A 25251-nucleotide genomic window follows, 5' to 3' on the forward strand; every position below is an offset into this window, starting at 1 on the left:
GCACCGAGGGAGACTGAGACCCAGTTAAGAAGCCAGAGAACAGTAAGAAATAATGGAACATATAGGACTCGGCCAGTGATTGACAGCTCCAGCACTGGCCCTGCCACGGTGCACAGGATGCTATAGCACAATCCCCCTATGTTTCCTTCATCTAGAATAGGGGAGGTGAGAAGGTGAGTTAGATTAGTGATTCTCCAGCCTTGTTAAAACAGCAGCAAGCTCCAGGAATAGTTGACACGCACACTGATGCTTTGGTCAATGCTGCAGCCCGTTTCAAAGGACGCTGCACTTTCTATGTGTCTGGGATTCTTCATATTCTCATGTATTACTCCCAATAAGTGTGTGCACTTTGTTGTTTTGTTTTTGAGACAAAGTCTCACAGCCTGATTCTCTCACCTCAACATCTTGGGTTTGGAATGGCAGGCATCTGTCTTCAAGCCTCATTCTTAAAGGTTAAAATGGTTTCTATCTGAAACATACTTACTGTTTCAAGAGGCTCACAGCAAGCTGGACCAATCTGTTTATTGGTGTCAGCTTGGACAATAATCACATTTTACCTATGCTAAAAATTCATACAGAGGTAATCAACCACATTGTCAAAACTTTCAAAATGTTAACTGTATAAAAAAAAAACCTAGGGATATGTCCATCTGAAACATACTTACTTATTTATTGAGACTGTGTCTCACTGTATATCTCTTGCTAGCCTGGAATTCCCTGTGCACAGCACAATTGCCTTGAACTCACAGAGATCCTTCTGCCTCTACTTCCTCACTGCTAGAGTTATGATGTGTGCCAGCACACCCAGCAGATGAGCTTTCATGCCATGGACACAGTTTTGTTTCTAATTCCCTTTGTACCTTATGATCGCACAGCACTGAAGACAACAATTCTACCTTTGTGTGTGTGTGTGCGCGCATGCAAGAGCATCACTGACATATCAAAGTTTATCATTTATAGGAGGGAGGGACAGACTGCTCTGCTGCAGGATAAGTGTCCAAGTTGAGCAACAGGACGGGAAAGTGGACAAGATATGGCTCAACTACAGGCATCTAAACTTTTACTCAATGAAAAAGAATATATGCCAGGCAGACAGGAAGGCAGAGAAATCCTGTTTCAGAGAAGGGAATAAGAGAAACTGACCCAGAGCTCCTCTCCTTGTTTGATAGGACTCTGGTAGCAGTGAAGGATAGACTGTGGGGAAGAGGATTGTAAGGGAGCATGGGAACCACATCAGGTCCATCTCTACTGGAGACATGAGGGCCACATGCTATTTAATGCTCTGATTCCCAGGCCCATCCCACGATCTAAACTGACACCTCTGCAGCTGGGGTCCAACTGAGACTGATGTTTCTCGGTGCTGTGATGCATGGTGTGATGGAGTCCCAGGCTCCAGGTGTTGCTCTAGATAGGAGACAACAGGAAAGTCGCATGGGGAAGTGCTATAGATCTGGAAAAAGGTACAGACTCGAGAGAAAAAAAAGGGAAATGGCTCAGGATTCCTGCCAGGAAGCCACTGGGAAAGTCAGGACAGTGTAGACTACACCAGCAAGAAGGCCCAGGAGAAAGTGATCAGGAAATGTTTAAACATCCCTGTGTGATGTACCCAAGTGGTCCCTAGGTGAGGCAGCCAGGAGGCATCAGGGATGCAGAGGGACCGCCTGGGCAGGAGACAGGAGACAGGAGCCATGAGACTCACATCAGGTCATAAGCAATTCAAGTGCACAGAGTGAGAGAAAAAAGCAAAAAAAGTCTGTGCCTGGAGTCACCCTGGGTGAAAGAACACCAAACCAGCCTCGGAGGTGAGGGAGAGAAAATAGCCAGACACTGGAATCAACTGTGCCCGCCAGCCTGCCCTCCTTCCCTCTGTCCCTTCCTTCTTTCTTTGAGGAGCTCATTACCTTGAGGGTTGATAAGGGAAGATTTAATGAGCTACAGTGTTCCCAGCCCATAAGGATGCTATAAAGTCCCTCCCTCCTTTTCAGTACACGCACATGTGCCATGCCATGTATGTGGAGGTCAGAAGACAACCCTGGGAAGTCAGTTCTCTCCTTCCACCTTTATACATGGGATCCAGGAATTGAACCCAGGTCATCAGGCCTGCCGTGCAAAGCCAGCCCCATTACCTGCTGAGCCATCCTGCCCAGGCCTCACTAGCTTAATTTTCAAATCATGCTGAAAGGCTATTTTCAAAATCATGTTTAAAGGCAACATAAAACAAAATTTAATAAAGCATAAGATACTGGTAGCCCCATAGTTTTTAAGTAGCTCAGGTAACCTCTGCTTATAATCAAGTAGTCACAGTGAACCCTTGGGAAACCCTGATTGGTCTACTTTTTCTCTGAAAGGCTGATCTAAAAGGTTGTAGTTGTAGCTCAGGATTTCCACTAGTCAAAATGAACTTTCTTTCTAGTAAAATTGCACTGTCACATCCCAGAAATAAAAAATAGTGAAACGAAACCTTTTTAGAATATCTGGACTCCTAGAATAGATGGAACCAGGTCTGCAGAGGAAACAAGTCGTGGCTAATGATGCTTTAAAGGTTCACAGAATATGTGGACAAAAGACTTACATCAAGAACTGGATCCTAGGATGTGGCACACACCCATAGTACCAGCTAATCAGGATGCTAAGGTAAGACAGTGACACATTTCCTGCCAACCTGGACAACATCAGCAACACAGGGGTGGGCGGGGGAAGTGCTGAGTTATGGGCATGCACCTCCAGGCTTGGCCCATTATTTGGATTCTAATACTAACTTAAGGCCATTTAACAGTTCTGCCTTTTCTACAGTATTGAACAAAGGAAAATAGCGATACTCTCTCTATTCCTTTCTATTAAACTGTGGTCCATAGACCAGTGAAGTGTCATCATCTGGGCCTGGTAGGGAACAGAATCTCTCTTAGCCCGGAGCACTAACTCAGAAACCTCATCCCGCCAAGACACCGTCCAAGATTTCTTTGAGTTGGACCCTGATTCTACCTGGAGGAATCAGCCACTTTCTCTTTGCTTTCTAACAGCATTCTCATCTGTGTAATCTGCAAATTAACAGAAGAAAAACACAAGTCTAAGAACTGCTAGCCAGATTCCAGATTAGCCTTGGGAGTTTATTTAGGAAATGGGAGCCTTCTGACTCAGACTCTGTCGCCTGCCTTTGGATCCCTTTCCACTAGCTTGGCTGCCTTGTCTGGCCTCAGTGGCAGAGGATGTGCTTAGTCTTGATGGGACTTGATGTCCCAGGGCAGGTTGGTACATGGGGGTGGGGGTGGGGAGTGGCTCCCCTTCTCTGGGGAGAAAGGGGAGGAGAGAGGAGGAAGGGAGTGAGTAGGAGAGGAGGGGGACTGCAGTAGGGATGTAAAGTGAATGAATGAATGAATGAATCAATCAATCAATGAAAAAAGGGGGGGGTAGGGTGAGTGTCTGATGGCCAGAGGGAGCAGATGACCTCAGAGCTGTTCAAACTGGTGTACTAACCCAGTTATGTACCAGTCATCCAATGGTGGGGGGGAGGTGAACTGAGGAGAGAAAAGTACGTTGGTTGTGAATCCAAACAGCTATCACAGTAAAGGTTACAGGGGAGGAAACACATGCGGTTTCCTGCAGAAAGCAGAAAAGGGGACTTAGGATGCTGCAGAGGATAAAACCAAAGACTGTCAGGAGATCGAGTGAGTTTGAAGATACACGCTACTTAAACTGAGTTCTGACCTGGGAGGGCTAAGTGTTTGATGCATACCACCTAGGAATTTGCTCCTGAGAAGATGAGGATAACCATGGCACACAACCCAGAGAACATAAGTCTTAAATACATGTGGTGATAGTCAAAGCCTTGGCTACAGCGCCTGGCACTCCATCAGCATCAGTGACCACTCGGTACTCCAAATAAATGAACAGCAGGCAATGCTGCGTGACAGGAGTGAAAAGATCTTCCTTCTACCCCGGTTCTGTGCCTCTAGCTGTGTGGTTCTAAGCCTTTCTTCATCTCTGGACAGTTAAGTAATACCTAACCTGAAAGGATGCTACGAAGAATGAGTCTATGGGGATTCGGAAACTACTGCAGCCTCACAGAGTCGTTGGGAGCCGCAGCAGGTACTTCGCAGATGGCAGTGAGCTTCATTGGTTGCCAGGGATGCCTGACTCATAGTTAAAGAACTAGCACTTCCACTTAACCAGTTCAAGAGAAAGGGAGACATGCAGTGGGGAAAACATTTGTATCGACAGAGAGGTATGGAAAACGGGAATGATGCCATGTGTCCTACAAGTCAAGGCCTGAGGCAGGTAAGCAGCTTCCTCCTCTCTGGTTCATGAACTCTCTTTTGTTTGAGTCCAGACAACACTCAATGTTGCCAATGATCTCAAAGCTTTAGGAAAATTACATAGACACTTCCATTTGTTAAAGGGCTTGTAGCACTGAGTGTGTGTATGGATGGATATGTGCATGTGTGTGTGCATATGTGTGTGCATGCATGTGTGTGTATGGGTGTGTGTATGTGTGTGTGTGTATGGGTGTGTGCATGTGTGTGTGTGTATGGGTGTGTGCATGTGTGTGTATGGGTGTGTGCATGTGTGTGTATGGGTGTGTGCATGTGTGTGTATGGATGTGTGCATGTGCATGGGGTGGGGCGCTTTGTCTTTAATACTTCTATAAACTAAATGCTCACTGGGCAGAATCCTATCCCATCCTGAATTTTCACTAATTAACAGTAGCTGGTAGCTCTTGTCTCATGCCATTTGGCAAATAAGTTCATAATTGTTTTGAACATAATAAATTAACAAGCAACACCTCTATCTTGTGGAAACAATTTCATCTTAGGACACACATGTCTTATATCTTAAATATATACTCCCATATGTAGTGTCAACATACAGATTTACCTAAGAAAATACCACTTTTCAGTTTCTTTTTCAAAAAAAATGTATGCATATATGTCTGTACATGGCACAAATGGCTGGTGCCTATGGAGACCAGAAGCAGGCATTGGATGCCCTGGAACTGGAATTATAATGGTTATGAGATGCCATATAGGTGCTAGGGAATTGTACCTCAGCCCTCTAAAAGAGCAACAAGACTCTTAACTGCGGTGCATCTCTAGCCCACTAGTTTAATTTTATACACTAGCCCTCATAGCATCTTTGAGCACTTCATTGCCTTTTTTTTTGTTATCGTTGTCAGTATTATGATTTGGGTCAGATTTAGTATCTCGCAGGCATAAGAATGTAGTCATGCTATGTAGGTCAGGTGGCAGTGAGAAAGATCCACTGGAAAGATGCCTAAGCGAGGGGCCTGAAGGCTTCTTTCTTGGCTGGTGTGAGGATGAAATGAGCCTAGGACTGACACAGCCCATTCCCTCACTTCTGTGAACCTCGAGGATTTGTAAGTGGATGGAAGGAAATAAGATGTCTCAAGCCTGTCTTCCAGGAGTTCTGTAAAACTAGAGCAAAAAGCAAAGCCGAATCTTTCTGCCTCCTTGTTCACCGCTTGCTGGCCAAGCAGGCACTTTGTCAGGTCGGGTGATGGCGCACTGTCTTCTCTGTATAAAGCTGTTTCACATTAAGATGAAAAACAACCAAACTGAAGAAACAACCAAAACTGAAGAAAGATCAAGTTTAGGAATGCCATTATATTAATTTTACAGTACGTGGGCTTCTTGCTATGTTATACATAATAATGGGTTTCATTTTGATTCCTTCATACATGCATATGATACACTTTAATTACAGCCCCCCATTCCCTCTCTAGTCCCTACTTCTCACTTCCACAGGTCCCCACTCCCTTTTCATAATGTCTTTGTGTGTGTGCATGTGCATGTGCATGTGCGTGTGTGTATGTCCCAACGAGTTTTCCTCAGTGTGAAGCATGAGGTTTACCACTGTAAGTGCATTAACTACACAAGCTGGCACTCGCAAGCACACTTAGAGAGTTGTACAGCCAATCTCCACAACCAGTGTCTCATTGCAAAACGGAAACTTCAAACCTCTTAAACACCAATTCCCCAGCCGGTTGGTTCTCTTTCCAGCCCTGCCAAACATGGTTTTAATTTCTGTTTCTATTAATTACTTTAGAAAGCCCATGTGACTAAGATGACACAGCTTTGTCCTGTTGTGTTGGAGCTCAATGCCCCCTGGGGTCATCCGCATACAGTGTAGAAATTTCCTTCCACACTGAAAAGTATTCTTATATCTTCATGTTCTACTGTGTTCACCAGCTCATTCATCAGCGGGCATAGTCCAGCTGTTTCTACCTCTTGACTATGGTGCAATGCAACGATCAACAGGAATGACCAAGATGTGAGATGTATTAACACACACTTATGAGATGTATTAACACACACACACACACACACACACGAAATGCATTAACATACAGATGTGTGCCTGAGTCTACATTTGATAAATAAAAATGAAAACAGAAATGTGGACTCCTTCAAATGTTCCCGTTTAGAATCACACAGGCTTCATCAGGTAGAAAGTGATTCCTTCAGTGGAACTGATGAATTTCATCTTATTAAACCCCAAGATACAAATAAAACAGGAAACACCACACTAAGATATTTGCTTAGCAATGACAACCTTCTGTGGGAAAAAGACAGAAGTGTTTTTAAATAAGTAGAGTGATACATTGAGGCACACGCTTATATCAAAAACATTTAGTTTCTTTTGCTTTCCCCTTCCTGTGAGGCATACATATGGTAGCAGTTTTATAAGTATCTTAAGCCAAGCTTTCCAAACTTGTTGGACATTATCAAATAGAAAATATCTATCATTGAAAAGTTTAATAATGATATAGAAAAGTAGGTGTCTTCCTAAAGAAAAAAATAAAGCGAATAACGTTAAGTTTAGACTTATATTTAAGTTATTGTTCTATGAAAATTTGCTAAGCAGATTACACAGAGGAGCTGATGGTGGATGGCATGTACTTATAGTTAAGTTTTCACATGGTACAGACAGCAGCAAGAGACCTGGGGCTGAAGAGATGGCAGTTGCTAGGAGCACTTGCTGCTCTTGTACAGGAACCAAGTTGATTTCCAGTACTTAGAAGTGGTGGTTTGAATCTGCTTGGCCCAGGGAGTGGCGCTATTAGGAGGTGTGGCCTTGTTAGAGGATGTGTGTCATTGTGGGAGTGTGCAGTCAGACTCTCCTCCTAACCACATGAGAGTCAATCTTCTCCTAATGGCTTTCAGAAAAGATATAGAACCCTCAGCTCCTCTTGCACCATGCCATGCCTGCTATGCACCAAAGTGCCATACTCCCACTTTGATGATAATGGACTGAACCTCTGGACTTGTAAGCCAGCCCCAATTAAATGTTGTCCTTATAAAAGTTGCCTTGGTCAAGGTATCTTTTCACCACAATCAAAACCTAATTAAGACAAATGTGTAGCTTATTACCATCTGTAACTCCAGTTCCAATGGCTCTGGTGCCCTCTCTGGCTTCCAAAGATATACTTTATAGACTCGTGTATACACACACACACACACACACACACACACACACACACTTTACTCACACAAGTAAAAATAAAATCCTTAAGAAAAGAGACACAACTACTGATAACTTGCCCAGACTTCGTAAGAAGCCATCTTTAGAAGCTGCACATCACATGATAGAATTACTATGTAATTGAAATCATTTATACTTTTTCTGTTTCTGCTCCCGTTTTTAGCAAGTTAGCTCACTTGTGGTTATTCAAGGAATACTGAGATAATTACACAGCGCTGGTGATGTAGCATCACACGGTGCTGTTTCAGGCAACTGCCCAGTGTCTCTATCCTTTATTTCACTATTCCTCTACATGACTCTTGCAGAACAGGCAAGACCAAGCAAAAAAAAAAAAAATGGCTAATAACAAATGTACTATTTTTACTAATGGGGAGGTACTAAGGAGGTTTTAGAAAGCATTTAAACCATAAAAAAAAGATTTTCAAATTAATGACTGACATATATGTCACTGAAATTGCTCTCTCTCTATTCAAAGAACAGAAGAGTTGCATCTATACAGAACTATGGATCAAGCAGGGCAGTGGTGGCACATGTTTTTAATCTCAATACTCAGGAGGCAGAGGCAGGTGGATCTCTGTGAGTTCAAGGCCAGCCGGGTCTACACAATAGAACTATGGATCCAGGAAGATCCTAAAGACTATTACATAATTAAGTTGCCTGGATTTACAGGAGAATAATGTTGAGGACTTTTGGAGAAAGGGACCTGTTCAAGCTCTCACTCTCGGTAGCAGTGGCCTCATGACTGAAGCCAGGCCACCCGATTCTCAGACCCTAAGTCTTTCCACCCACAGTGCCCTGCTACCCTCAATCCCCACCTCACAATGCTTGTTCAGGTATGAAAGACAAACAGTAATTATCTGACTATGTACCTCTGTCATGAGTGACTAAATTATTTGATAGTTGATCCATTAGGTTTAGTGGGCACCAACTGAAATTATGACCGATAAGGATAATTAAAAAAACAAAAATACCCAACTTTCTACAGGGCTAAATATAAAACAAAACAAACAAAAACAAACAAAAAACCACTTAATAGTAAAATGCTTAGAATGCTGCTTGCTTAGCATGTGTGAAGGCCTGAAGTTCAATCCCGCCCCCCCCCACAAAAAGGGGTGGGGCACCCATCTGCAATTTAGTGTCATCTAAAACTTTATTACCCCAAGACATCAATCGCTAATCAAAATTATGCAAGATGGCCGGGAGTGGTGGTACCTGACTATAGTGTCAGCAGTCAGGAAACTCACAAGTTCAAGGACTGGACTGTATCAGTGAGACTCTCTTTCAAAACTGAAAACCAAAGCTAGAGTCAGCAAATCATCTCTCGCCATTTGCGTAAGAGGAAGAGAGAGAGAGAGATCCTCTTGGGTATGTTGAGGAAGAAACCATAAAATGAAGAGGCAGATCATAATGATGGTTTATATAATTTAGGACTAGAGTCATTTTTTTTTAAAATGGCACAAGATAAGTAATTGCTAAACATGAGGTTTGATGTCAGGGGACTTGCAGTTGCTTTAGCCTACCATGTAAGCAATGGTCTGGGAAGCAGAGCTATATGGTATCTGAAGAAGTAAAAAAAGGGAAACTAGAAAGGGAACACTGTTAAGGACAGAGTGGTAGGCAAACATTGCCTTTACTGGAGGAACAGGAACTTACCCAAGCTAGTTGGAGCTACAGGTAGAGTACTGTGGGCAGAGGAGCATTGCCTGAGCACATTAGGAAGCTAATCCAGAAGCAGATTCTGGAAATCCATGACTTTTAAATAATATCTGATACAGAAAAACCTTGGTTTATTTTATAAACAAAAGATTGTAATATCTGAGGGAAAAGGAGGCATAGAACGTGAGGAAAGACACACTTCATTAAATAACTCTTCTCTGAGAGGATACATACACTCAATCCAAGAATAGTGGCTCCGGGGGGGAAACCATACTCATGTAAAGTCATCCACATTATTTAGGATGTATGTGAAATCATATGTAATAATATCATGTGGCATTATTATTTTTATGACTGGAGAAAAGTAAAACTTTGAATTTTAAAAAGGATGACCAAGTGCTTTGTACCTTACAAGATGACAAAACTCTTGTCTAAGACCTTTATAATCTTAAAACCTGTCTCTCTAAGCAAATGACACCAATCTAAGAACTCTGTCTGCCCCACTACAATCTGACCATGAAAGGTGTTCTGTTATATGCTGTGGATGGTGAGGGTATGGGAGAACTAGCCATTGAAGTCCAAGGGTATGTGCTATCTCAAGTCAGACTGAGGTAGAGGGAAAATATCAACAGAGCAACCCCCTTAAAGTTGTCTGGACCTCACAGAAGCTTCCGAGAGACTGAGACAAGACGTGGTCAGTAACAACACTGACCATGGGAGGGCCTAAAAGCTGGCTATTTCCCCACACGTTTGTTTTTGGGCTAGTGTGTGCACCTGCAATCACAGTACTGGGAGGTGAAGCCTTAAAGATCTTAGGGTTAGCCTTGGCTACACGGTGAGCTCAGAGCTGGCTGGTTTCACACATCATGACCCTACCTCAAACCCTAATCCTTGCTGAGAGAGAGAGAGAGAGAGACAGACAGACAGACAGACAGACAGACAGACAGACAGACAGATTTCCCATCTAATCCAAACAAAACCTATTTTAGAAATTAACACAAATAAAAGCTACACATTAACTATGTCAAATAAAATGAATATCAACATGCTGTAGACCACTTAAAACCTGCCTTCCTCCTCTACAGCCTGGCAAGTCATATGGTAAACCTCCCCTGACTCCAGCTTGGTACAGCTGAATTAAGCATCCCCGCCTACAGCAGGTCCAAGTGACTCACTGGCCCATTCAAAGTCCCAGTTTCCTGGTTCAGTCCCCAGTTCAGCCCCTGCCCTCTTTACCTTTGGCACCTTTGCCCTAGTCTCCCATCAGCTCGCTCACTGCTGGGGTAAGGGGCCTGGGAGAAATTGCTAATGATCAGAAACCAGAGCTAGTCAGTCGGCTGCTGATTTTGCCACGGACTCACAGGGAGAGGCCACTGAGACGACAGTAGAGAAGGACTCTCTTGATTGTCCCCAGGCCCTCCATCCAGAATTTCAAATGGAAACAGAATGCCAGTGACTCCCTTAGAGCTTGGTGAGCTTTGACCTAGTGACCTCCTATTCTCTCTGTCCCTGACCTGGATTTCACCTGGCAAGTACATTTTTGAACTAGAGAACTAAACGTGACCTACCTGCAGTTAACTTATACAAGTCTGGCTTCTGAAGTCTGTCCTCATCATATAGGAGACACCCTCCCTCCTATACCACTGGTCTCATCCTCTTTCCCTTCTGCCTCTTCCAAAGCAAACTCAAGAACCCAGATAACTCTGCTGTTTAAGCCTCTAACTTCAGGGACTCATAAGCATGTACCCATGTTCCAGGAAGGAACTAAGCAGCCAGAAGAAAAATGGTCACAGTGGATAAAGTGGACAATGTAGCGATTATCAGAGGGGGGAATCTATTTAGATGTGTCAGCTTAAATTTTTATACAGAGAGCTTAATTCGTTACTTTTTAAGTCTAATCCTGTTCACACATACAGAGTAAAACCAGAGAAGAAAAGAAAAAGCAAATGCAGGGGCCTCAGGCTAACTCTGAGATACCCAGCAGCAAAAGCAGCTTTCTTGTTGCAAGTGTCTAAGTGCTTAGTTTAGGAAAGTCAAATTCATTTTTATTTATTTTTTCTAAAAGCACAGTCCTTTAGATCTTACATTTCAAAATATAAAGTGTCAATGACACAATAAAGGTGACTTGTTCCTACAAGTGAACAAATTCATTATTTGCTCTGTGTGTGTGTGTGTGTGCTGTTGAAAAGAAGTCAGGTTCCTAGATCTCCCTTTGGCTGTGTTTTCTTAAGCAGCAATATTTGATGGCAGAGTTTGAAATTATATTTGTTTTAAGGCTTTAAAAAAAAAGTCTCAGGCTGTCCAATGCACTCTACAAACCTGGAACCTTCTTATTAAGATAATCCAAACTAAATTACTTTACTTGTGCTCTGGTAGGAACTTCCAGGGGAGAAAAACCCAAGGAACCAGTAAAAAGGAGAGAAGTCAGCATCCACCTACAGCGAGGCGCTTGGGGCACGGCGCCTAGCTCAGCTTGCTTTTCCTGAATAATTGTATTCTTTCGTCACAACCATTTCCCAAGAGTACCTCTGTCTCCCACCCAGTTTTATTTCCCTCTTTCCAAACATCTGACTCATCCACTTTTCTTCAGCGATGCTGAAGAAACCTCCCTTTCTGCTCTGCAGCCCCCTTAGCCAGGTTTTCAGATACTGCAAGTGCTCATGGAAGAGGAGCAGTGTGACCTGCCTCTCAGAAGGAACACGGAGTGACACACACACACACACACACACACACACACACACACACACACACACGTAAAGGGAGGAAGGACAGGAGCTCTGGGTCCGGGTGTGTTCAAAAACAAACAAACAGACATGAACAATGGTCCTCCTTCCACTGCAGCAAGGCCCAGACTCTAGCCCCTGAGCTGCTGGTGGATTAAGAAGTGGCTCTGCCTGCACACGGCAGCTCTAGGCAGAGGTAAGGAAGCAGTCTCAGGTTTCGTAAGTGGATAGTTTAGAACATGGATAAATACCTTCCCACTGACCTGCTAGTAAGAGGTCACCTGAGTGTCCCTGCATCTACTCATTTCTCAAGCTTGGCCCATCATTGTGTATTATTTTATGTGCCCCTCAGAAGTGTAGGTGCAAGCTTTCACATGAGTGAACACACAAACCCCCAACTCCATTCACACAAACCCCCAACTCCATTCACTGTCTTTTTCAGAATCATTCGGAAGGAATGAACCACCACAGGAGGTTACATTCTAGCATTGCTCTCAACTCTTCTTTCTGAGGCTCTGGAGAGATGAGAACACTACTGAATGGGAAGGAGCCGAGAGAGACAGGACCGAGAACGCCTAGGTGTGGCTCTGGATGCAAGGTAGCTGGAGAACCTCAACCGCATCGCCACCTGCCAGCCAGCTTGTCTGATGTTCAGCTCTGTGCAGTTGTGTAAGGGGAAGTTCTGATGCAATGTTCACAGCAGTATCACAGAGATGAAGGGAAGGGTGCTTCTTCCCCAGGTATTGCAGGTATCAGTGTGATAGCATTAAAGTAAAGCTCAAGGAAGAGTCGTCCCTTGACAACTGCCTTTAAACCACTGCCAGCTGCGGGGCTTGGGAACAGCTCTCCTACAGTCAGATGTGTGAGCTCCTGAGAAATATCACTTGACTTTTTAAAACAAGTCAATGAAGCCTCCATTGTCGAAAAAGCATTTGTCTCATACAGAAACAATTCCAGCAAGCATTTTGTCCACAGCACATACATCAAATTTCATTCTGTATCACGCTATATATAACCCACTGTCTCGTTTGCCCTAGCAACAAAACACACACACACACACACACACACACACACACACAAAAACTACAGAAGAAACTTTTCACTTCTAAAGAAGACAGCCATCATAACCTATATTGTTAACACCCTCCTTTGCTAGAATACAGGGTCACACTGCAAACACACAACACAAACTTAAAGCCCCAAACTATCCCCTAAGATCTTTTAAACTTAACATTTAAGGTCTCGGAAACTTTTTAAAACAACAAAGCAAGTGAAGAAATGTTAAAACGTGAACATTTATGTTACAATTACTTCTGCTAGGAAAACTACCTAAGTCACTCAGTGACAGCCCTGTTCAGCAAACTCAACAGCTGAAGGGAAAGTTCGCTAATTTCAGTACACTGTACTTTAATGCAGGCTTCTGGGTCAACCTCTAGGTGTTGCTGCGGAGACCCCAGCCCAAAGCCTGCCTTCTTTCCCCTCCCCCTGACGGCACTGCACTGCGCAAAGCCCTCGCAGAGGGTAGCCTAACAGATTTGCTACTGGGGAACCACAAAAAACTAACGTTCTTCAAGAAGCTAAACAATGCTATTTCACTTTTCAGTCGAAATTATACTGCAAAGAGGTTAGCTAAATGGAAGAAGATAATGAGTGGTTTGTCAAAGCCTTCAAGGAAGCTGAAGTAGCGGAGAGACAGGTATAGTCCGCAGCTCTCGTCCGCCTCCAGGCCTCTCTATCTCGCTATAAGGAGTACCAGTACATAAGAGAATAGGCGAGCTCGGGAAACGCGGGCGTCAGGGCGGGGTGGTTCCTCGGCTGCACTGGTAGCATCTGGTTAACTCAGCTCCTGCATCCGCGGAGCTGAAGAGATGGGAGTGTTGGGGGGGATGGGGGGGGGGGGAGAAGGACGCCTTGACGTTCTCATCCGATTAACCAGTGCACAACCACGGCGCCCGCGCCGCCTCATCTGCGGGGACCCGGGCGCCCCCAACAGCCTCAAGGCGCTGGGTAAGGGGCGCAGGGCCTTGCCTAGCGCTGAGGCCGGGGACTGGCGTCTGAGCTGTGGGCAGCCCAAGGAGCACCCAGAGGAGAGGAAATGGGTGAGGCCCCTCGCCTGTACCTGCGATGGTCCAGGTCCAGCGATAGAACTCCACGGTGTCGTTGAATGCGGTGGACATCGCGTTCAGGACGCTGCCGGGCTCTGAGTCCAGCAGCCCCATCTTGGCGCGGAGAGGTGCGAGCAGCGGCTAGAAGAGAGGCTCCGATGGACCGTGGGCGACTGCGGCGGGAACCCTGCTGGCAGTCGCGTCTCCTCCTCCTCCTCCAGGCGCCGAGACTGGGGATGCAGGCGGCGAGCAGCGGCGAGCAGCAGAGACAAGAAGCCCGAGGGCGGAGGAGGAGGACCAGCCACGAGCGCCCAGCGCTGCTCCTCTCTGTCGCCGCGCGCTGCGGCAGCTCCAATCCCCTCGCCCGCATCACGTGGCCGCGCGGGGCGGGGCGGCGCCTCCTCTCGCCCGGGGCGCGGGGATGCTGCGGTCGCGAGTGGTGGCCGGCTTGCGCAGGCGCGCTAAGGCCAGCCCCAGGCCACCACCTGGGCCACAGGAACGCCGCAGGGGGACACCTCATACCCAGTCCTCCTCCCCTGCCCTCCTGCCCACGGTTACCTCTGCTCTGCCGGACGCAACGTGGGAAACCGGACGGAGAAAAGTGGGAGTTTGTGGGCAAAGATGAAGTACGCGAGGCATTTCTGGTCCTTGCCTGTCATTCACCTCCATCACTTGTGCTTTTGCTGTCTTCGCCTGTAGCACGTGCTTGTCACCCAGACAAGGAAACGCGGGTGGTTTCACTGTAAAGGAATGTCATTTGTCTTAAGCAGCGGCAAAGAAGAGTAGTCTGTGGTCACCCCATAAATAATATTAGCATGTAGTTAAATCCTGTGAGTACTGAAAACAGCGTTCTCAACGGACACTGGCCGATCAAAGCAATATAATTTTACCAAATTAGGCTACTGGTAGTTCAGAGAAGATGGAGCCATAAGAATAGGTTAAAGAGTCCGCTTATGCCAGATGAGATTCAGGTCAATCTGAAAGGGTGATGCTGAGGCGCAATTGACTTGTGAGAAGAGAGCTGTCCCTATGAATAGTAACAACAGCAACAAAATCACACTATGCAATTTTTATAGTTTCTGACATAAAGCAAGATTTCAGTGAATGGTCCAATAACAAGTTCATCTGCTTTTTATTCAGATGTGCCATCTACTTTTGTTTCAGCCTTTTTTCTCCACTTGGCTAATTTAGAATGCTTATTTTAAAGGTCACTGAGTCAAATGCCCAACACTGTTAACACGAGTACTACCTGAGCCCTAACTCTGTGCTATAAATAGCAAGTCATAAATATTTATGGTGACAAAATTATAATGCACATCACTTCAGAGCATAGTGGGAGTTGTTTAAGTAGAAAGAGCTTAGGCGAGAAAGGGTAATTGAAAATAACTGATTTGTTGTGTAACTCAGACCACCATAGCCTTCTTTACATGCTTTATTCTGAAGTCAACCAAATGATATATGATTTATTAATTTGTCAAATCTGCTTGCCAGAATGAAGTTTCTCAGATTAAAAAATTTCTTACAGCTCAATTCCTAGTTGTGAATCTAGTAACTATAAAGAATTCTAGTCAAATCTCGTTTCCTTTGATAATGTGAGTATGAGTCAGGTTTCTCTTTGCTTATGATATTGATTGCTACCTCTCTATTGTCTTGGAGTCTTGGATGTTTTTATGGAGAACAGATTCCTACCCTCACCTCACAAAAATGTCATTGTCTTTGCTTATTTAATATAATGTGAAATCGTTAAGGCAGCTTTATTCAAGAATTTCCTTGGTGCCTCTCTTCTGCAGTGGAGGTCAGTTTGAGTTCCTTGTTCACTAGGGGGCGCCTGTCACATAAGGAAATCACAGATGAGCCCCATCAATGTTAAGTTAGAAATGGCAACTATATGTTAACATTTTGTCTGCCTTACTTGGGGGCATAGTCATTTTTATTTATACTTATGAGCTGTTCAAGCGCATAAGCAGTCTTAGGATGTATCCACCCTTGAGCTCTATTACTTGGTGTGAAGATTACAGTCCATTACTTAATATTACTTAATTCACAAGTGATTTACAGATACCAATGATCATAGAGAACCAAAGCTTGCTTCTATAGTTTGAAAACATCCCTGGAAGTTCATGTGTTGGATCTTAATCCCCAATACAGCAAGGTAGAGGGGTGAGACCGACTTGGAGTGGTGTGAATCATGAGGACTCCACTTTCATGAATAGATTAAGTTGCAAAGTTTTTAGGTTTTTTTGGTTTGGTTTGGTGTGTGTGTGTGTGTGTGTGTGTGTGTGTGTGTGTGTGTGTGTGTTGGTTTTTCGAGACAGGGATTAAAGGCATGAGTCACCACTGCCCAGAGCAAAGCATTTTGAATTGTGAGTTTGGTCTCTCAGAATAAATACTTCTTAGTTGTCTACTTTTTACCATGGAATGATGCAGGAAACAAAAGCAGCCTCACTAGATCTAGTGCCTTGAACACAGGCTTCCTAGTTTTCAGCACTGTAAGAAATAAATCTGTATTCTCTACAAGTTACTTAGTCTTTTGAATAGAAGCAGCTTTGAAGTAGGGTAATGGGTTGGGACTGGAAGAGCTTCAAGGATTAACTAACTATAAAATCGAGATTTCCCAGGAACTGTTGGAGCAACAGAGAGAACTTGGGAAAGAAAGACTGCATATCTTTATACCCAAGAGGTCACCAGCAGTAGAAACACAGACAGTATGGGATTTTCTGATGACGCTGCAGAGGGAAATAAGAACAGCACTGAAAACTGAAGTAAAGTGAAATTGGCTAGACTGTGCCCATGCCCAAGGATGTCTGGAAGCAGATTAGGAGTGATGAGCTGAAGTAGATGGATGGTAGAAGAATTTTCAAACCAAACGATGGTAGCAATTGCTTTTAGTTGGATTCATTAAATGTGAGAGACCTAGCAACTCGCCTGACTTAACACCTATGTCTATCCCAAAACCTGCAAATATCTTTATGGCTCTTTCCTCCTTCTCAAAACCCACAGAGGCCTTCTGGGACAAGGACTTTTAAAAGGATCTTAGGTCTGTCTGGAAAGTTGTGGTTCAAGGCTGGGTATTTTTTTGGTGGAGGGGGTGGAGGGAGGGGAGAAGATATGTGTAAATTCTCCAGAGCCAACAAGAGTATTCAGCTCTTTTTAAAATTTAAGTTATTTATTCTCAAATGAAACTAAATCTAATTTGACCAAGAGATACAATTATGTGTCAAAGGAAAGAATGACACAGTAGCACTGTGACACTTGGTAGCAAACCACCCAGAAAGAGACCAAGCTGGAGAAAGGTAACTTTCTTATAATTGACTAACTCCCAAGAATCAGTGGTAATTTTATATCAAATTACAAGCACCATTTCTGCTTAGACAAGTGAACCCAGAATGCATGTGATAATGTACCTTCAAATATTCAAGCTAATGGAAAGTTAGATAAATAAAAGTATATTTATCCTTCCCACTGGTATTTGTAGCAGTTTTACTTATAATCACTGTATGTTGTAAACAGCCAAAATGTCCCTTAATAGATAAATAAATAAAGACAGACTGCCACAAGAGAATCTAACTATGTGACAAAATACTTAGAACTTGGAAACCATTTCCTCTGGTTCTTCTTAAAAGAAAGAATACAGAGAAGACACAGTTTCAGTAGTAGCTTATTTAACAAAGCAGGACAAATCCAAGAAATACTACACTCCATATAACACGGGACCAGACTGACCTCAAATGCATTGTGGAATTTTAAGAAGTATCCTATAAGAATATTTCTGAGGTGGGTAGCATATTTACTAATCATGATGGATTATTACTCTTTTAAACTAATTCTTCCCATAATCCCCTTGAACTGCTACAATAGGGTAGGGATGTCAAACAAACTCACTAGTGTGCATGTATGTCAATTTGGAAAGTTCCCTAGTACCCTTATTTTGAATATATCAAGAAGAACCTAATTGCACATTCAAGGATATTTAGCCATAATAAAGCATTTTTTGTCAGACACATCTGACTACATCCAGCTGGAATTCTTTTTCTTTTCTTCACACATAACTTATCTATCTAGCTATTTATTTATTTACTTAGTTAATATTTATTTGTTTGCTTGCTGTTTTCAAAACATGGATTCTCTGTGTGGCCCTGACTTTCCTAGAACGCCCTCTGTAGGCCAGGCTAACCTTGAACTCAGAGATATACCTACCTCTACCTTCTGAGTGCTGGGGATAAAGGCATGAGCCACCACTGCCAGGCCAACATCTAATTTTTTATCTAACCAGGAGACATAGTCATCACTATAAAACCTTTCTCGGTTATCTCATACTTAACTCCTTGTCCTCTTTATCTCAGAAAACCCTGATGGAATGGGATCAGAGTATCATTTGCTGACCAACGTGAATAGTCAGTAAAACTGACAAAGTGGCATTGCTGTCAGCCTGCACGGCTGATGGTAAGACCCTATTGATGAAGACTACACGTACTTAATGTAAAGGGACACAGAGAACTCAAGCTGGTACTCAACCACAAGCCTCACCCCCCCACCCCTACTGGCTAGTGCTTATAGTGCTCGAGGATGCTATTCATGATACTATTGTAGAAAAGTAGTGGTCCATCTCACTCAGCTGTGAAGCCTGAGAGCTGGATAGCAACCTGCCTGCAAGATATGTCCACTGGCTCAATGGCACAATTGGGATAACCAATACCCTTTTAATTTGTATTTAAAGCCCACTATGAGGTAGAGCTCATACCTGAAAATGTTAATAGGTCTAGTAGGTAGGGGAGTGCCTACTACAATTCGTCCTGCTAAATGAACACCCGAACAGAACTACTCTTTTTTTTTTTTTTTTTTTTTTTTTTTGGTTTTTCCAGACAGGGTTTCTCTGTACAGCCCTGGCTGTCCTGGAACTCACTTTGTAGACCAGGCTGGCTTCGAACTCAGAAATCCGCCTGCCTCTGCCTCCCGAGTGCTGGGATTAAAAGCGTGCGCCACCACCTCCCGGCCAGAACTACTCTTAAAGATGTGTGTCTATACCCATAGATGAGTGCATTGCTGAACCCTCATCAGAAACACTTCTTTGTATGGTAGATGATAATTAACACAGAGACCTATGAATAGACAATGTGTAGAGAGTGAGAGATCTTGGAGCACTGTACCCTAAATCTTCATCATCCCTCTACCCTCAAGTCTCAGGGATCTATGTAGAAAGAAAATAGAGTGGCTGTAAGAGCCAGAGGTGGTTGGACAAATTCAATAAAATAATATTGTTCCAGACACAGCAGGGCAGGTGTCCATATGAACTCATAGAGACAATGACTGTATACACAAGATATGCACAAGTTCAAGCCAGTTAAAATTCCCACAGTGGAAGAAAGGGAGGAGGGCACAAAGTCCTCCACCTAGCCAAGAATCTAATTAACAATCGATAGTTTCTGAGAAAGACAAATCAGTTTTCTTGATTGAAGTAATACTAGGTCTATTAACCACACTCAGGACAGACTCCATTTTCAGGAGTAAGGGGGTCAGCACCTATTGAACTCCATGATTGCGTGCACACACACTCTTGGTTTTAGTTGTTTTGTTTTGTTGAGAGATAACATGCTGTTGGGTAGGTAGGAGAGGATCTGAGAGGAGTTGTGAGAGGGGAAAGAATATGATCAAATTATACTGTTTAAAATTCTCAAAAAAAAAAAATAAAAAACATCATTAAAATACTAAGGCAAATTGACTGCATATATGCAGTATCAACTGTTTCCCACAGTGGAATGAAACAATAATTCTGATACACCCATATATTTACACTAGAACTCAACTATAAAGTAAATGGATGCACAAGACAAAAAGGCAAGTCTCCCTATAAAAAGTAAAGTTATAGGGAAGCATAAGGAGGTCAGGATGATCATGTGACATGAGATTAGATTTTGGCACCACAGTATAAACTTATCTGGGGATCAATGTAGATATTAATGATTGTGTATAAATGGACTTGTTATGTGGGGCTCAGGAATAGAATACACACTTAGCATGCATGATGCCCTGCCTGCCTTTTATCACAGACACACACACACACACACACACACACAAACTCTGAATATTTTTTGTAGGTAGCCTATCTTCAAGTCATAATACCCACTCCTTAAGTGTGTGTGTCCTATACATAGTGACTTCTTCCCAAACACTGAAGAACTGAAATAAGAAGGCAACTTTTTTTATTAAGAATAACATTAATCAGAGTGATGAAAAAGATAAATATTAAAACCAGATAAGGATGGTGATGTGAAGCTTTGCCCTAATATGCCTCTTGGTCCTGCTCCTCAAAATTCTCATCATGTGAGAAACAGCAGACAAGTTCTGATTGCAAATTAATCTGCAACACATGGAACTAGTATTTCTCTGCCATCTGGACAACACCGGGGACTCCTAGGCTCAGTTGGGATCCACTTCACACCTGCCATTAACTTTGGTGGTTGTCCTGAGACAACAATTGCTTTCTCCAATAAGCTCAGATTCCCATTACAATGGAAGCAGCACCTTTACCAATCACCTCCTGGGAATTCACAGGATTTGGAGCTACACATCTAGACATTGATTTTGCTTAGGTGTGACTTTTCTTGTGCCCACTATGCCCTTCCTTTTGGAGTAAAGGAGTATTTAACTTGTATTTTAGTTTTTATTTTATTGGAATCTACAGTTAGAGAGTTTGGATATTTTGAAGAGATTTGAATTTTGAAAGTGTTTGAAACTTTTAAAGATTTGTGGGACTTTTAAAGTTATGCTATGCTTTATATTGTGGATTAGCATGGGATCTTGGGGGTAAGCAAGGAAGAATTGATTGTTTATTAACAGTGATATATTTGTGTTTTGAACTGAACAAGGTCAGATGTTCTGGCACAAGCTAGAGGCACCTGGGGAAAAGTAACCTAAATTGAGGGATTGTCTCCATCAGACTGACCCATGGGCATGTCTGTGGGACATTTGCTTGATTACTGATTGATGTGGGAGGACCCAGCCCACTGTAGGTGGTGATACCCCTGGGCAAGTGAGCCTGGGATGTATAAGAAAGCCAATTGAGCAAGCCGTGGAAAACAAGCCAGGAAGCAATGTTTCTCCATGGTCTCTGCTCCAGTTCCTGCCTCCAGGTTCCTGCCTTGAGTTCCTGCCTCAGCTTCCTTCAGTGATTGGTTTGTGACCAGAATAGCATGATGAAACAAACCCTTTCCCTTCCCGACTTGTTTTTGTCAGTGTTTTATGACAGCAAAAGAGACATGAGCTGTGACTGATCTTTATGTAAAACCAAGTAAATCATAAAGTTCAGGCTCTCTATCTTTTTAGTAAGCATTAACACAATTGTCATGCTCGATAATAAGGAAAACTAGAGAAGGGATATATGAACACTTTGATTTATCATTACAAATACTACATAAAGCTAATATTTTTACTTTTATTGTTTTTATTTATACATGTGTGTCTGTGTGAACACACACCACGAGTGTGACAGTGCCTATGGAAGCCAGAAGACGGTATGTGATCCCCTGGAGCCATCTGATGTGGGTCCTGGGAACCACGTCCTCTAGATTAGGAAGCAAACTTAACTTCCAGGCCAACTCGCCAAACCCACTACATAAGTCTTAAACTCTTCTAACTGATAAGTCATTTTAAATAATAAATAAAAAGTGAAAAATATGACCTTTTGAGGTAATTTTGTTACTTCTGGGAATTTATTCTGAAGAAATAGCTATGATATATCTTAATGTAGGCTTGGAAATGTTAGCTATAGAATTAGCACTCTGAGATGTTTAGATGAAGTCAGCCACTGAAATCATTTCTATCTTTATTTTGACATTTGAGTACTGTGAAAGAACTAGACCAACAGTCGTTAATGGATCCCATGCAGCCCAAATCATGAGTTTCCCAGCCATGCCAAAGGGGACAGGCTCTTTTCCACCTTGCCCTGCCATTCACTTCAGGCTTGGAATACTGCTCTTGCTATGAAAAGGTTCAAAGCCCAGCTCCTCTACTGTCCTCTAGCACAGTCCTGAGAGGACTGGCTCATCTCAGTCATTTCCTGTTCTCATGTGCCCTGATTCTGATCCTCCTTCATACCTATGAAAATAAACACAGGGCTCTGTCTTACACAAACACGCCAACCTGTAAATTAGCACACACAAGGATCTCCACTGTTCGTTCGTTAGCTGGTGTTCAGTTATACACAGTGAGGCTTAAAATACTTAAATAGAAACTTTCATGGCCCCAAGACAGTTTTTTTCAAAATTCCTGTCCTGGGTCTTTTTGTCTTACATAGTATTTACATATATGTTACCGGTTTCCAAGGCAGACTTAAACAGATGACCTTATATTACCAAAACTTTTATATTCTAGTTGNTTTTGTACCTTTTTGCATACAAGCTGAACGTCCACGCTTCCCACACAGTGTAAGACTGGGCACAGGTTTTAGAGAATAGAGTTGAACATGAACTAGGAAGCCGGGCTCTGCCCACGATGAAAGCCAGAACTCCCCCGTACCCCACGTCCAAGGACAGACTGGTGTAAGGGTGCTGCTTCCCCACGCACAGCCTGGACGGGATGTCTCCAAGCTCTTGTTCTCCTCAGCATCCTGACAGGCGTACACACTGACGTGTATGAATATTTTTTAGCAAAAGTTTCACAGTAGGCTAGTCTTCCTCTCTCGCTTTCTCCAAAGCTTACTGAGCCCGGGGCTCGGAGGCCCGGCCAGGAAAAAAACCTCTTCCACAAGCTTGCGGCTTTTCCAGGCACCTTGAAGCACCAGGGTGGACAGTCAGACTAGAAGCGGGCTGGGAAAAGCACTGTTCTCCTGCTCAAGAACGGCAGGTCTCCTGAAACTGCGTTAGTTCTTGACAGAAATGTAAACACTGAATTTATTTGAAAAAATAGTAAGAACAAAACATTTTTAAAAAATCAAGAAAAGAAGCCAGGTGGTGGTGGTGCACACCTTTAATCCCAGCACTTGGGAGGCAGAGGCAGGCGGATTTCTGAGTTCGAGGCCAGTCTGGTCTACAAAGTGAGTTCCAGGACAGCCAGGGCTATACAAAGAAACCCTATCTCGAAAACAAAACAAAACAAAAATAACAACAAAAAAAAAAATCAAGAAAAGAAAAAAATGGGGAAAAAAATCCCACAGAAAACAACTTAACATGTCTATAGGTTTTGCGGTTTTCTTTTCTTCTGTTTTTTGTTTTGTTTTGTTTTTTGTTTTGTTTTGTTTTGTTTTCCTTTTTGGCTCAGCTAGTTGGTCTGTGTAGAAAGATTTGTGATGGTACTCTATTCTACTCAAAAGTGAGGTTTTGTAGTAGGACCAGAAATTACTAAGCCTGCACCCTCTCCCCAACCCCGGTTCTGCTGCGTGGGAAGTTCTCTACCTGCTGTCAAGGCAGAGCCCCTGATATCCCATTAAGATGCTGTCAGCTATCAGTCTAGGACCCCTGTGAGCATCAGGCACCAGATGTGTTTGGCACTAGGGTACCTGGCAGCCGGCAGAGAACCAGGAGGATGCTTCAGTTTTGACCTGTGAGAGCAAGAGTGGGTGGCTTCCTTCTCCCTCCCCGAGGAAGACTCACCATTCACCTTCAGTCCATTGGCCTGGGGTTCAGGAGCCAGGTATAAGAACCTACTCTTGTCCCCAACACCCCCGTCTCCCAGACTCGTGATGGTGCTCCCTAAGAAAGTCCTCCCCGCACCCTTTGCTAGCCCAGTCAGTGGTCAGACTTGCAGGAGACTCCTACAGGAGGGTGTAACTGTGAGATAAAAATGTCTTGGTTGTACCTGTTTGTGGCTTAGCTTTGTACTTAAATAGCAAACAAACAAACAAACAAAAACGGAAATAAACTTGAAACCTACTTCAAACCTATTCATCTTAAGAATAAAGGAAAAAAAAATCCTGTCTTTTTAGACAAAAATTCCTACACCCACGAAAGCCTAGGGACGCTGCCACTATCTGTGTGGACAGTGGATACTGCTCAAAGCCGTGCCACGGTAAAAAGGAGGCTGGTTAAGAGGAAATGCGGAGAAAAGGACATGCTGAGTTCTGTTCACAGTCATTCCCATACATAGTGCAAACTCATTTTCTTGCTTTTTTTTCATGCCACAGTTCATGGATCTGCAAGCTTCACTGTTGAGTGCAATATCTGCAACAATTGCACACAGGCAGCCAGAGAATACTTGCCATGTTAAGAAACTGTTGCTGTTGAGCGTCTGAAATGTGACTCACCCACCTGATAGCGTGATCAGTGTAAACACCACCGACAAGGCCCTTCAAAAAAACTTCTTAAGACTTAGTGTGAAAAGACTATAAAAGACTTGATAGTTTTATATTGATCATAAGTTCAAATAATATTTTAGCCATATAGGACTAGATAAAACATTAAAATTGTTCACTTCTGCAGTGACTGCACTATACTTTTACATTTCTAAATATCGGTAAAGTTTTTAACATAAAATATGAAAAAAAGTTTGCACTAATCCTTATTAGACAATACCAGTGAAGACATAATACAATCTAGACTTAGATATTTTGAAAAGTAAGTTATAATTTATATTATAGTTTTCATGTGCCTTAACTTGAGTGTAATTCTTCTTTTTAGTAGATCATTTAAAGAAAAATTATGTTTTAGAAGTTGAGTACAAAATAATTCTAATCATGCTTAATTTTTCTGAAGACATGTTTAAAGTATATTCATTTGTATTAATATTCTAAATTATGTGAAAATCCATTTTAAATTTGCATTTATTTTTGTTTCATTATTTGTTTGTTTGTTTTCAGATAGGGTCTCACTGTGAGTCATCACCAATTCACCATGGCCTCAAACTCACAGCAATTCTACTTTGTCAACCTCCCAAGTGGTGGTATCACACTTATCGCATGCATGAACCACTAGACCCAGTGATAATCTTACTTATAGCAAAAAATTTTTTTTTTTTAGTTTTTTGAGACAGGGTTTCTCTGTATAGCCCTGACTGTCCTGGAACTCACTTTGTAGGCCAGGCTGGCCTCGAACTCAGAAATCTGCCTGCTTTTGCCTCCCGAGTGCTGGGATTAAAGGCATGCACCACCACACCTGGCTACTTATAGCAATTTAATGAGTGAAATTTTTCTGGTGAAAATAAGAAAAAATTTATGAAGAAAGACAATTTGTAAATACATTTATAAATTATATACTTTCATGTTATTGATCTTGCAAACAAAACATCTAAAGTATAAAGAAATAATAACATTTGAATGTGTCTTATATCTTGCCAAATAT

The 25251-nt window shown here is 42.9% G+C and overlaps 1 protein-coding gene across 1 annotated transcript in view; it reads right to left on the reverse strand.

Moving 5' to 3' along the window:
- Elovl4 (ELOVL fatty acid elongase 4) overlaps positions 1-14329 on the reverse strand; it is a 29071-nt gene extending 14742 nt beyond the window's left edge. Inside the window, exon 1 of the mRNA XM_021207416.2 lies at positions 13996-14329. Within this exon, the coding sequence (XP_021063075.1) occupies positions 13996-14095 (100 nt within the window). The 5' untranslated portion in view covers positions 14096-14329. The remainder of the gene's footprint in view (positions 1-13995) is intronic.
- Between the last annotated feature and the right edge of the window lie 10922 nt (positions 14330-25251).

This window comes from Mus pahari, chromosome 10, assembly GCF_900095145.1.
Source record: "Mus pahari chromosome 10, PAHARI_EIJ_v1.1, whole genome shotgun sequence".
Classification (NCBI taxonomy): domain Eukaryota; kingdom Metazoa; phylum Chordata; class Mammalia; order Rodentia; family Muridae; genus Mus; species Mus pahari.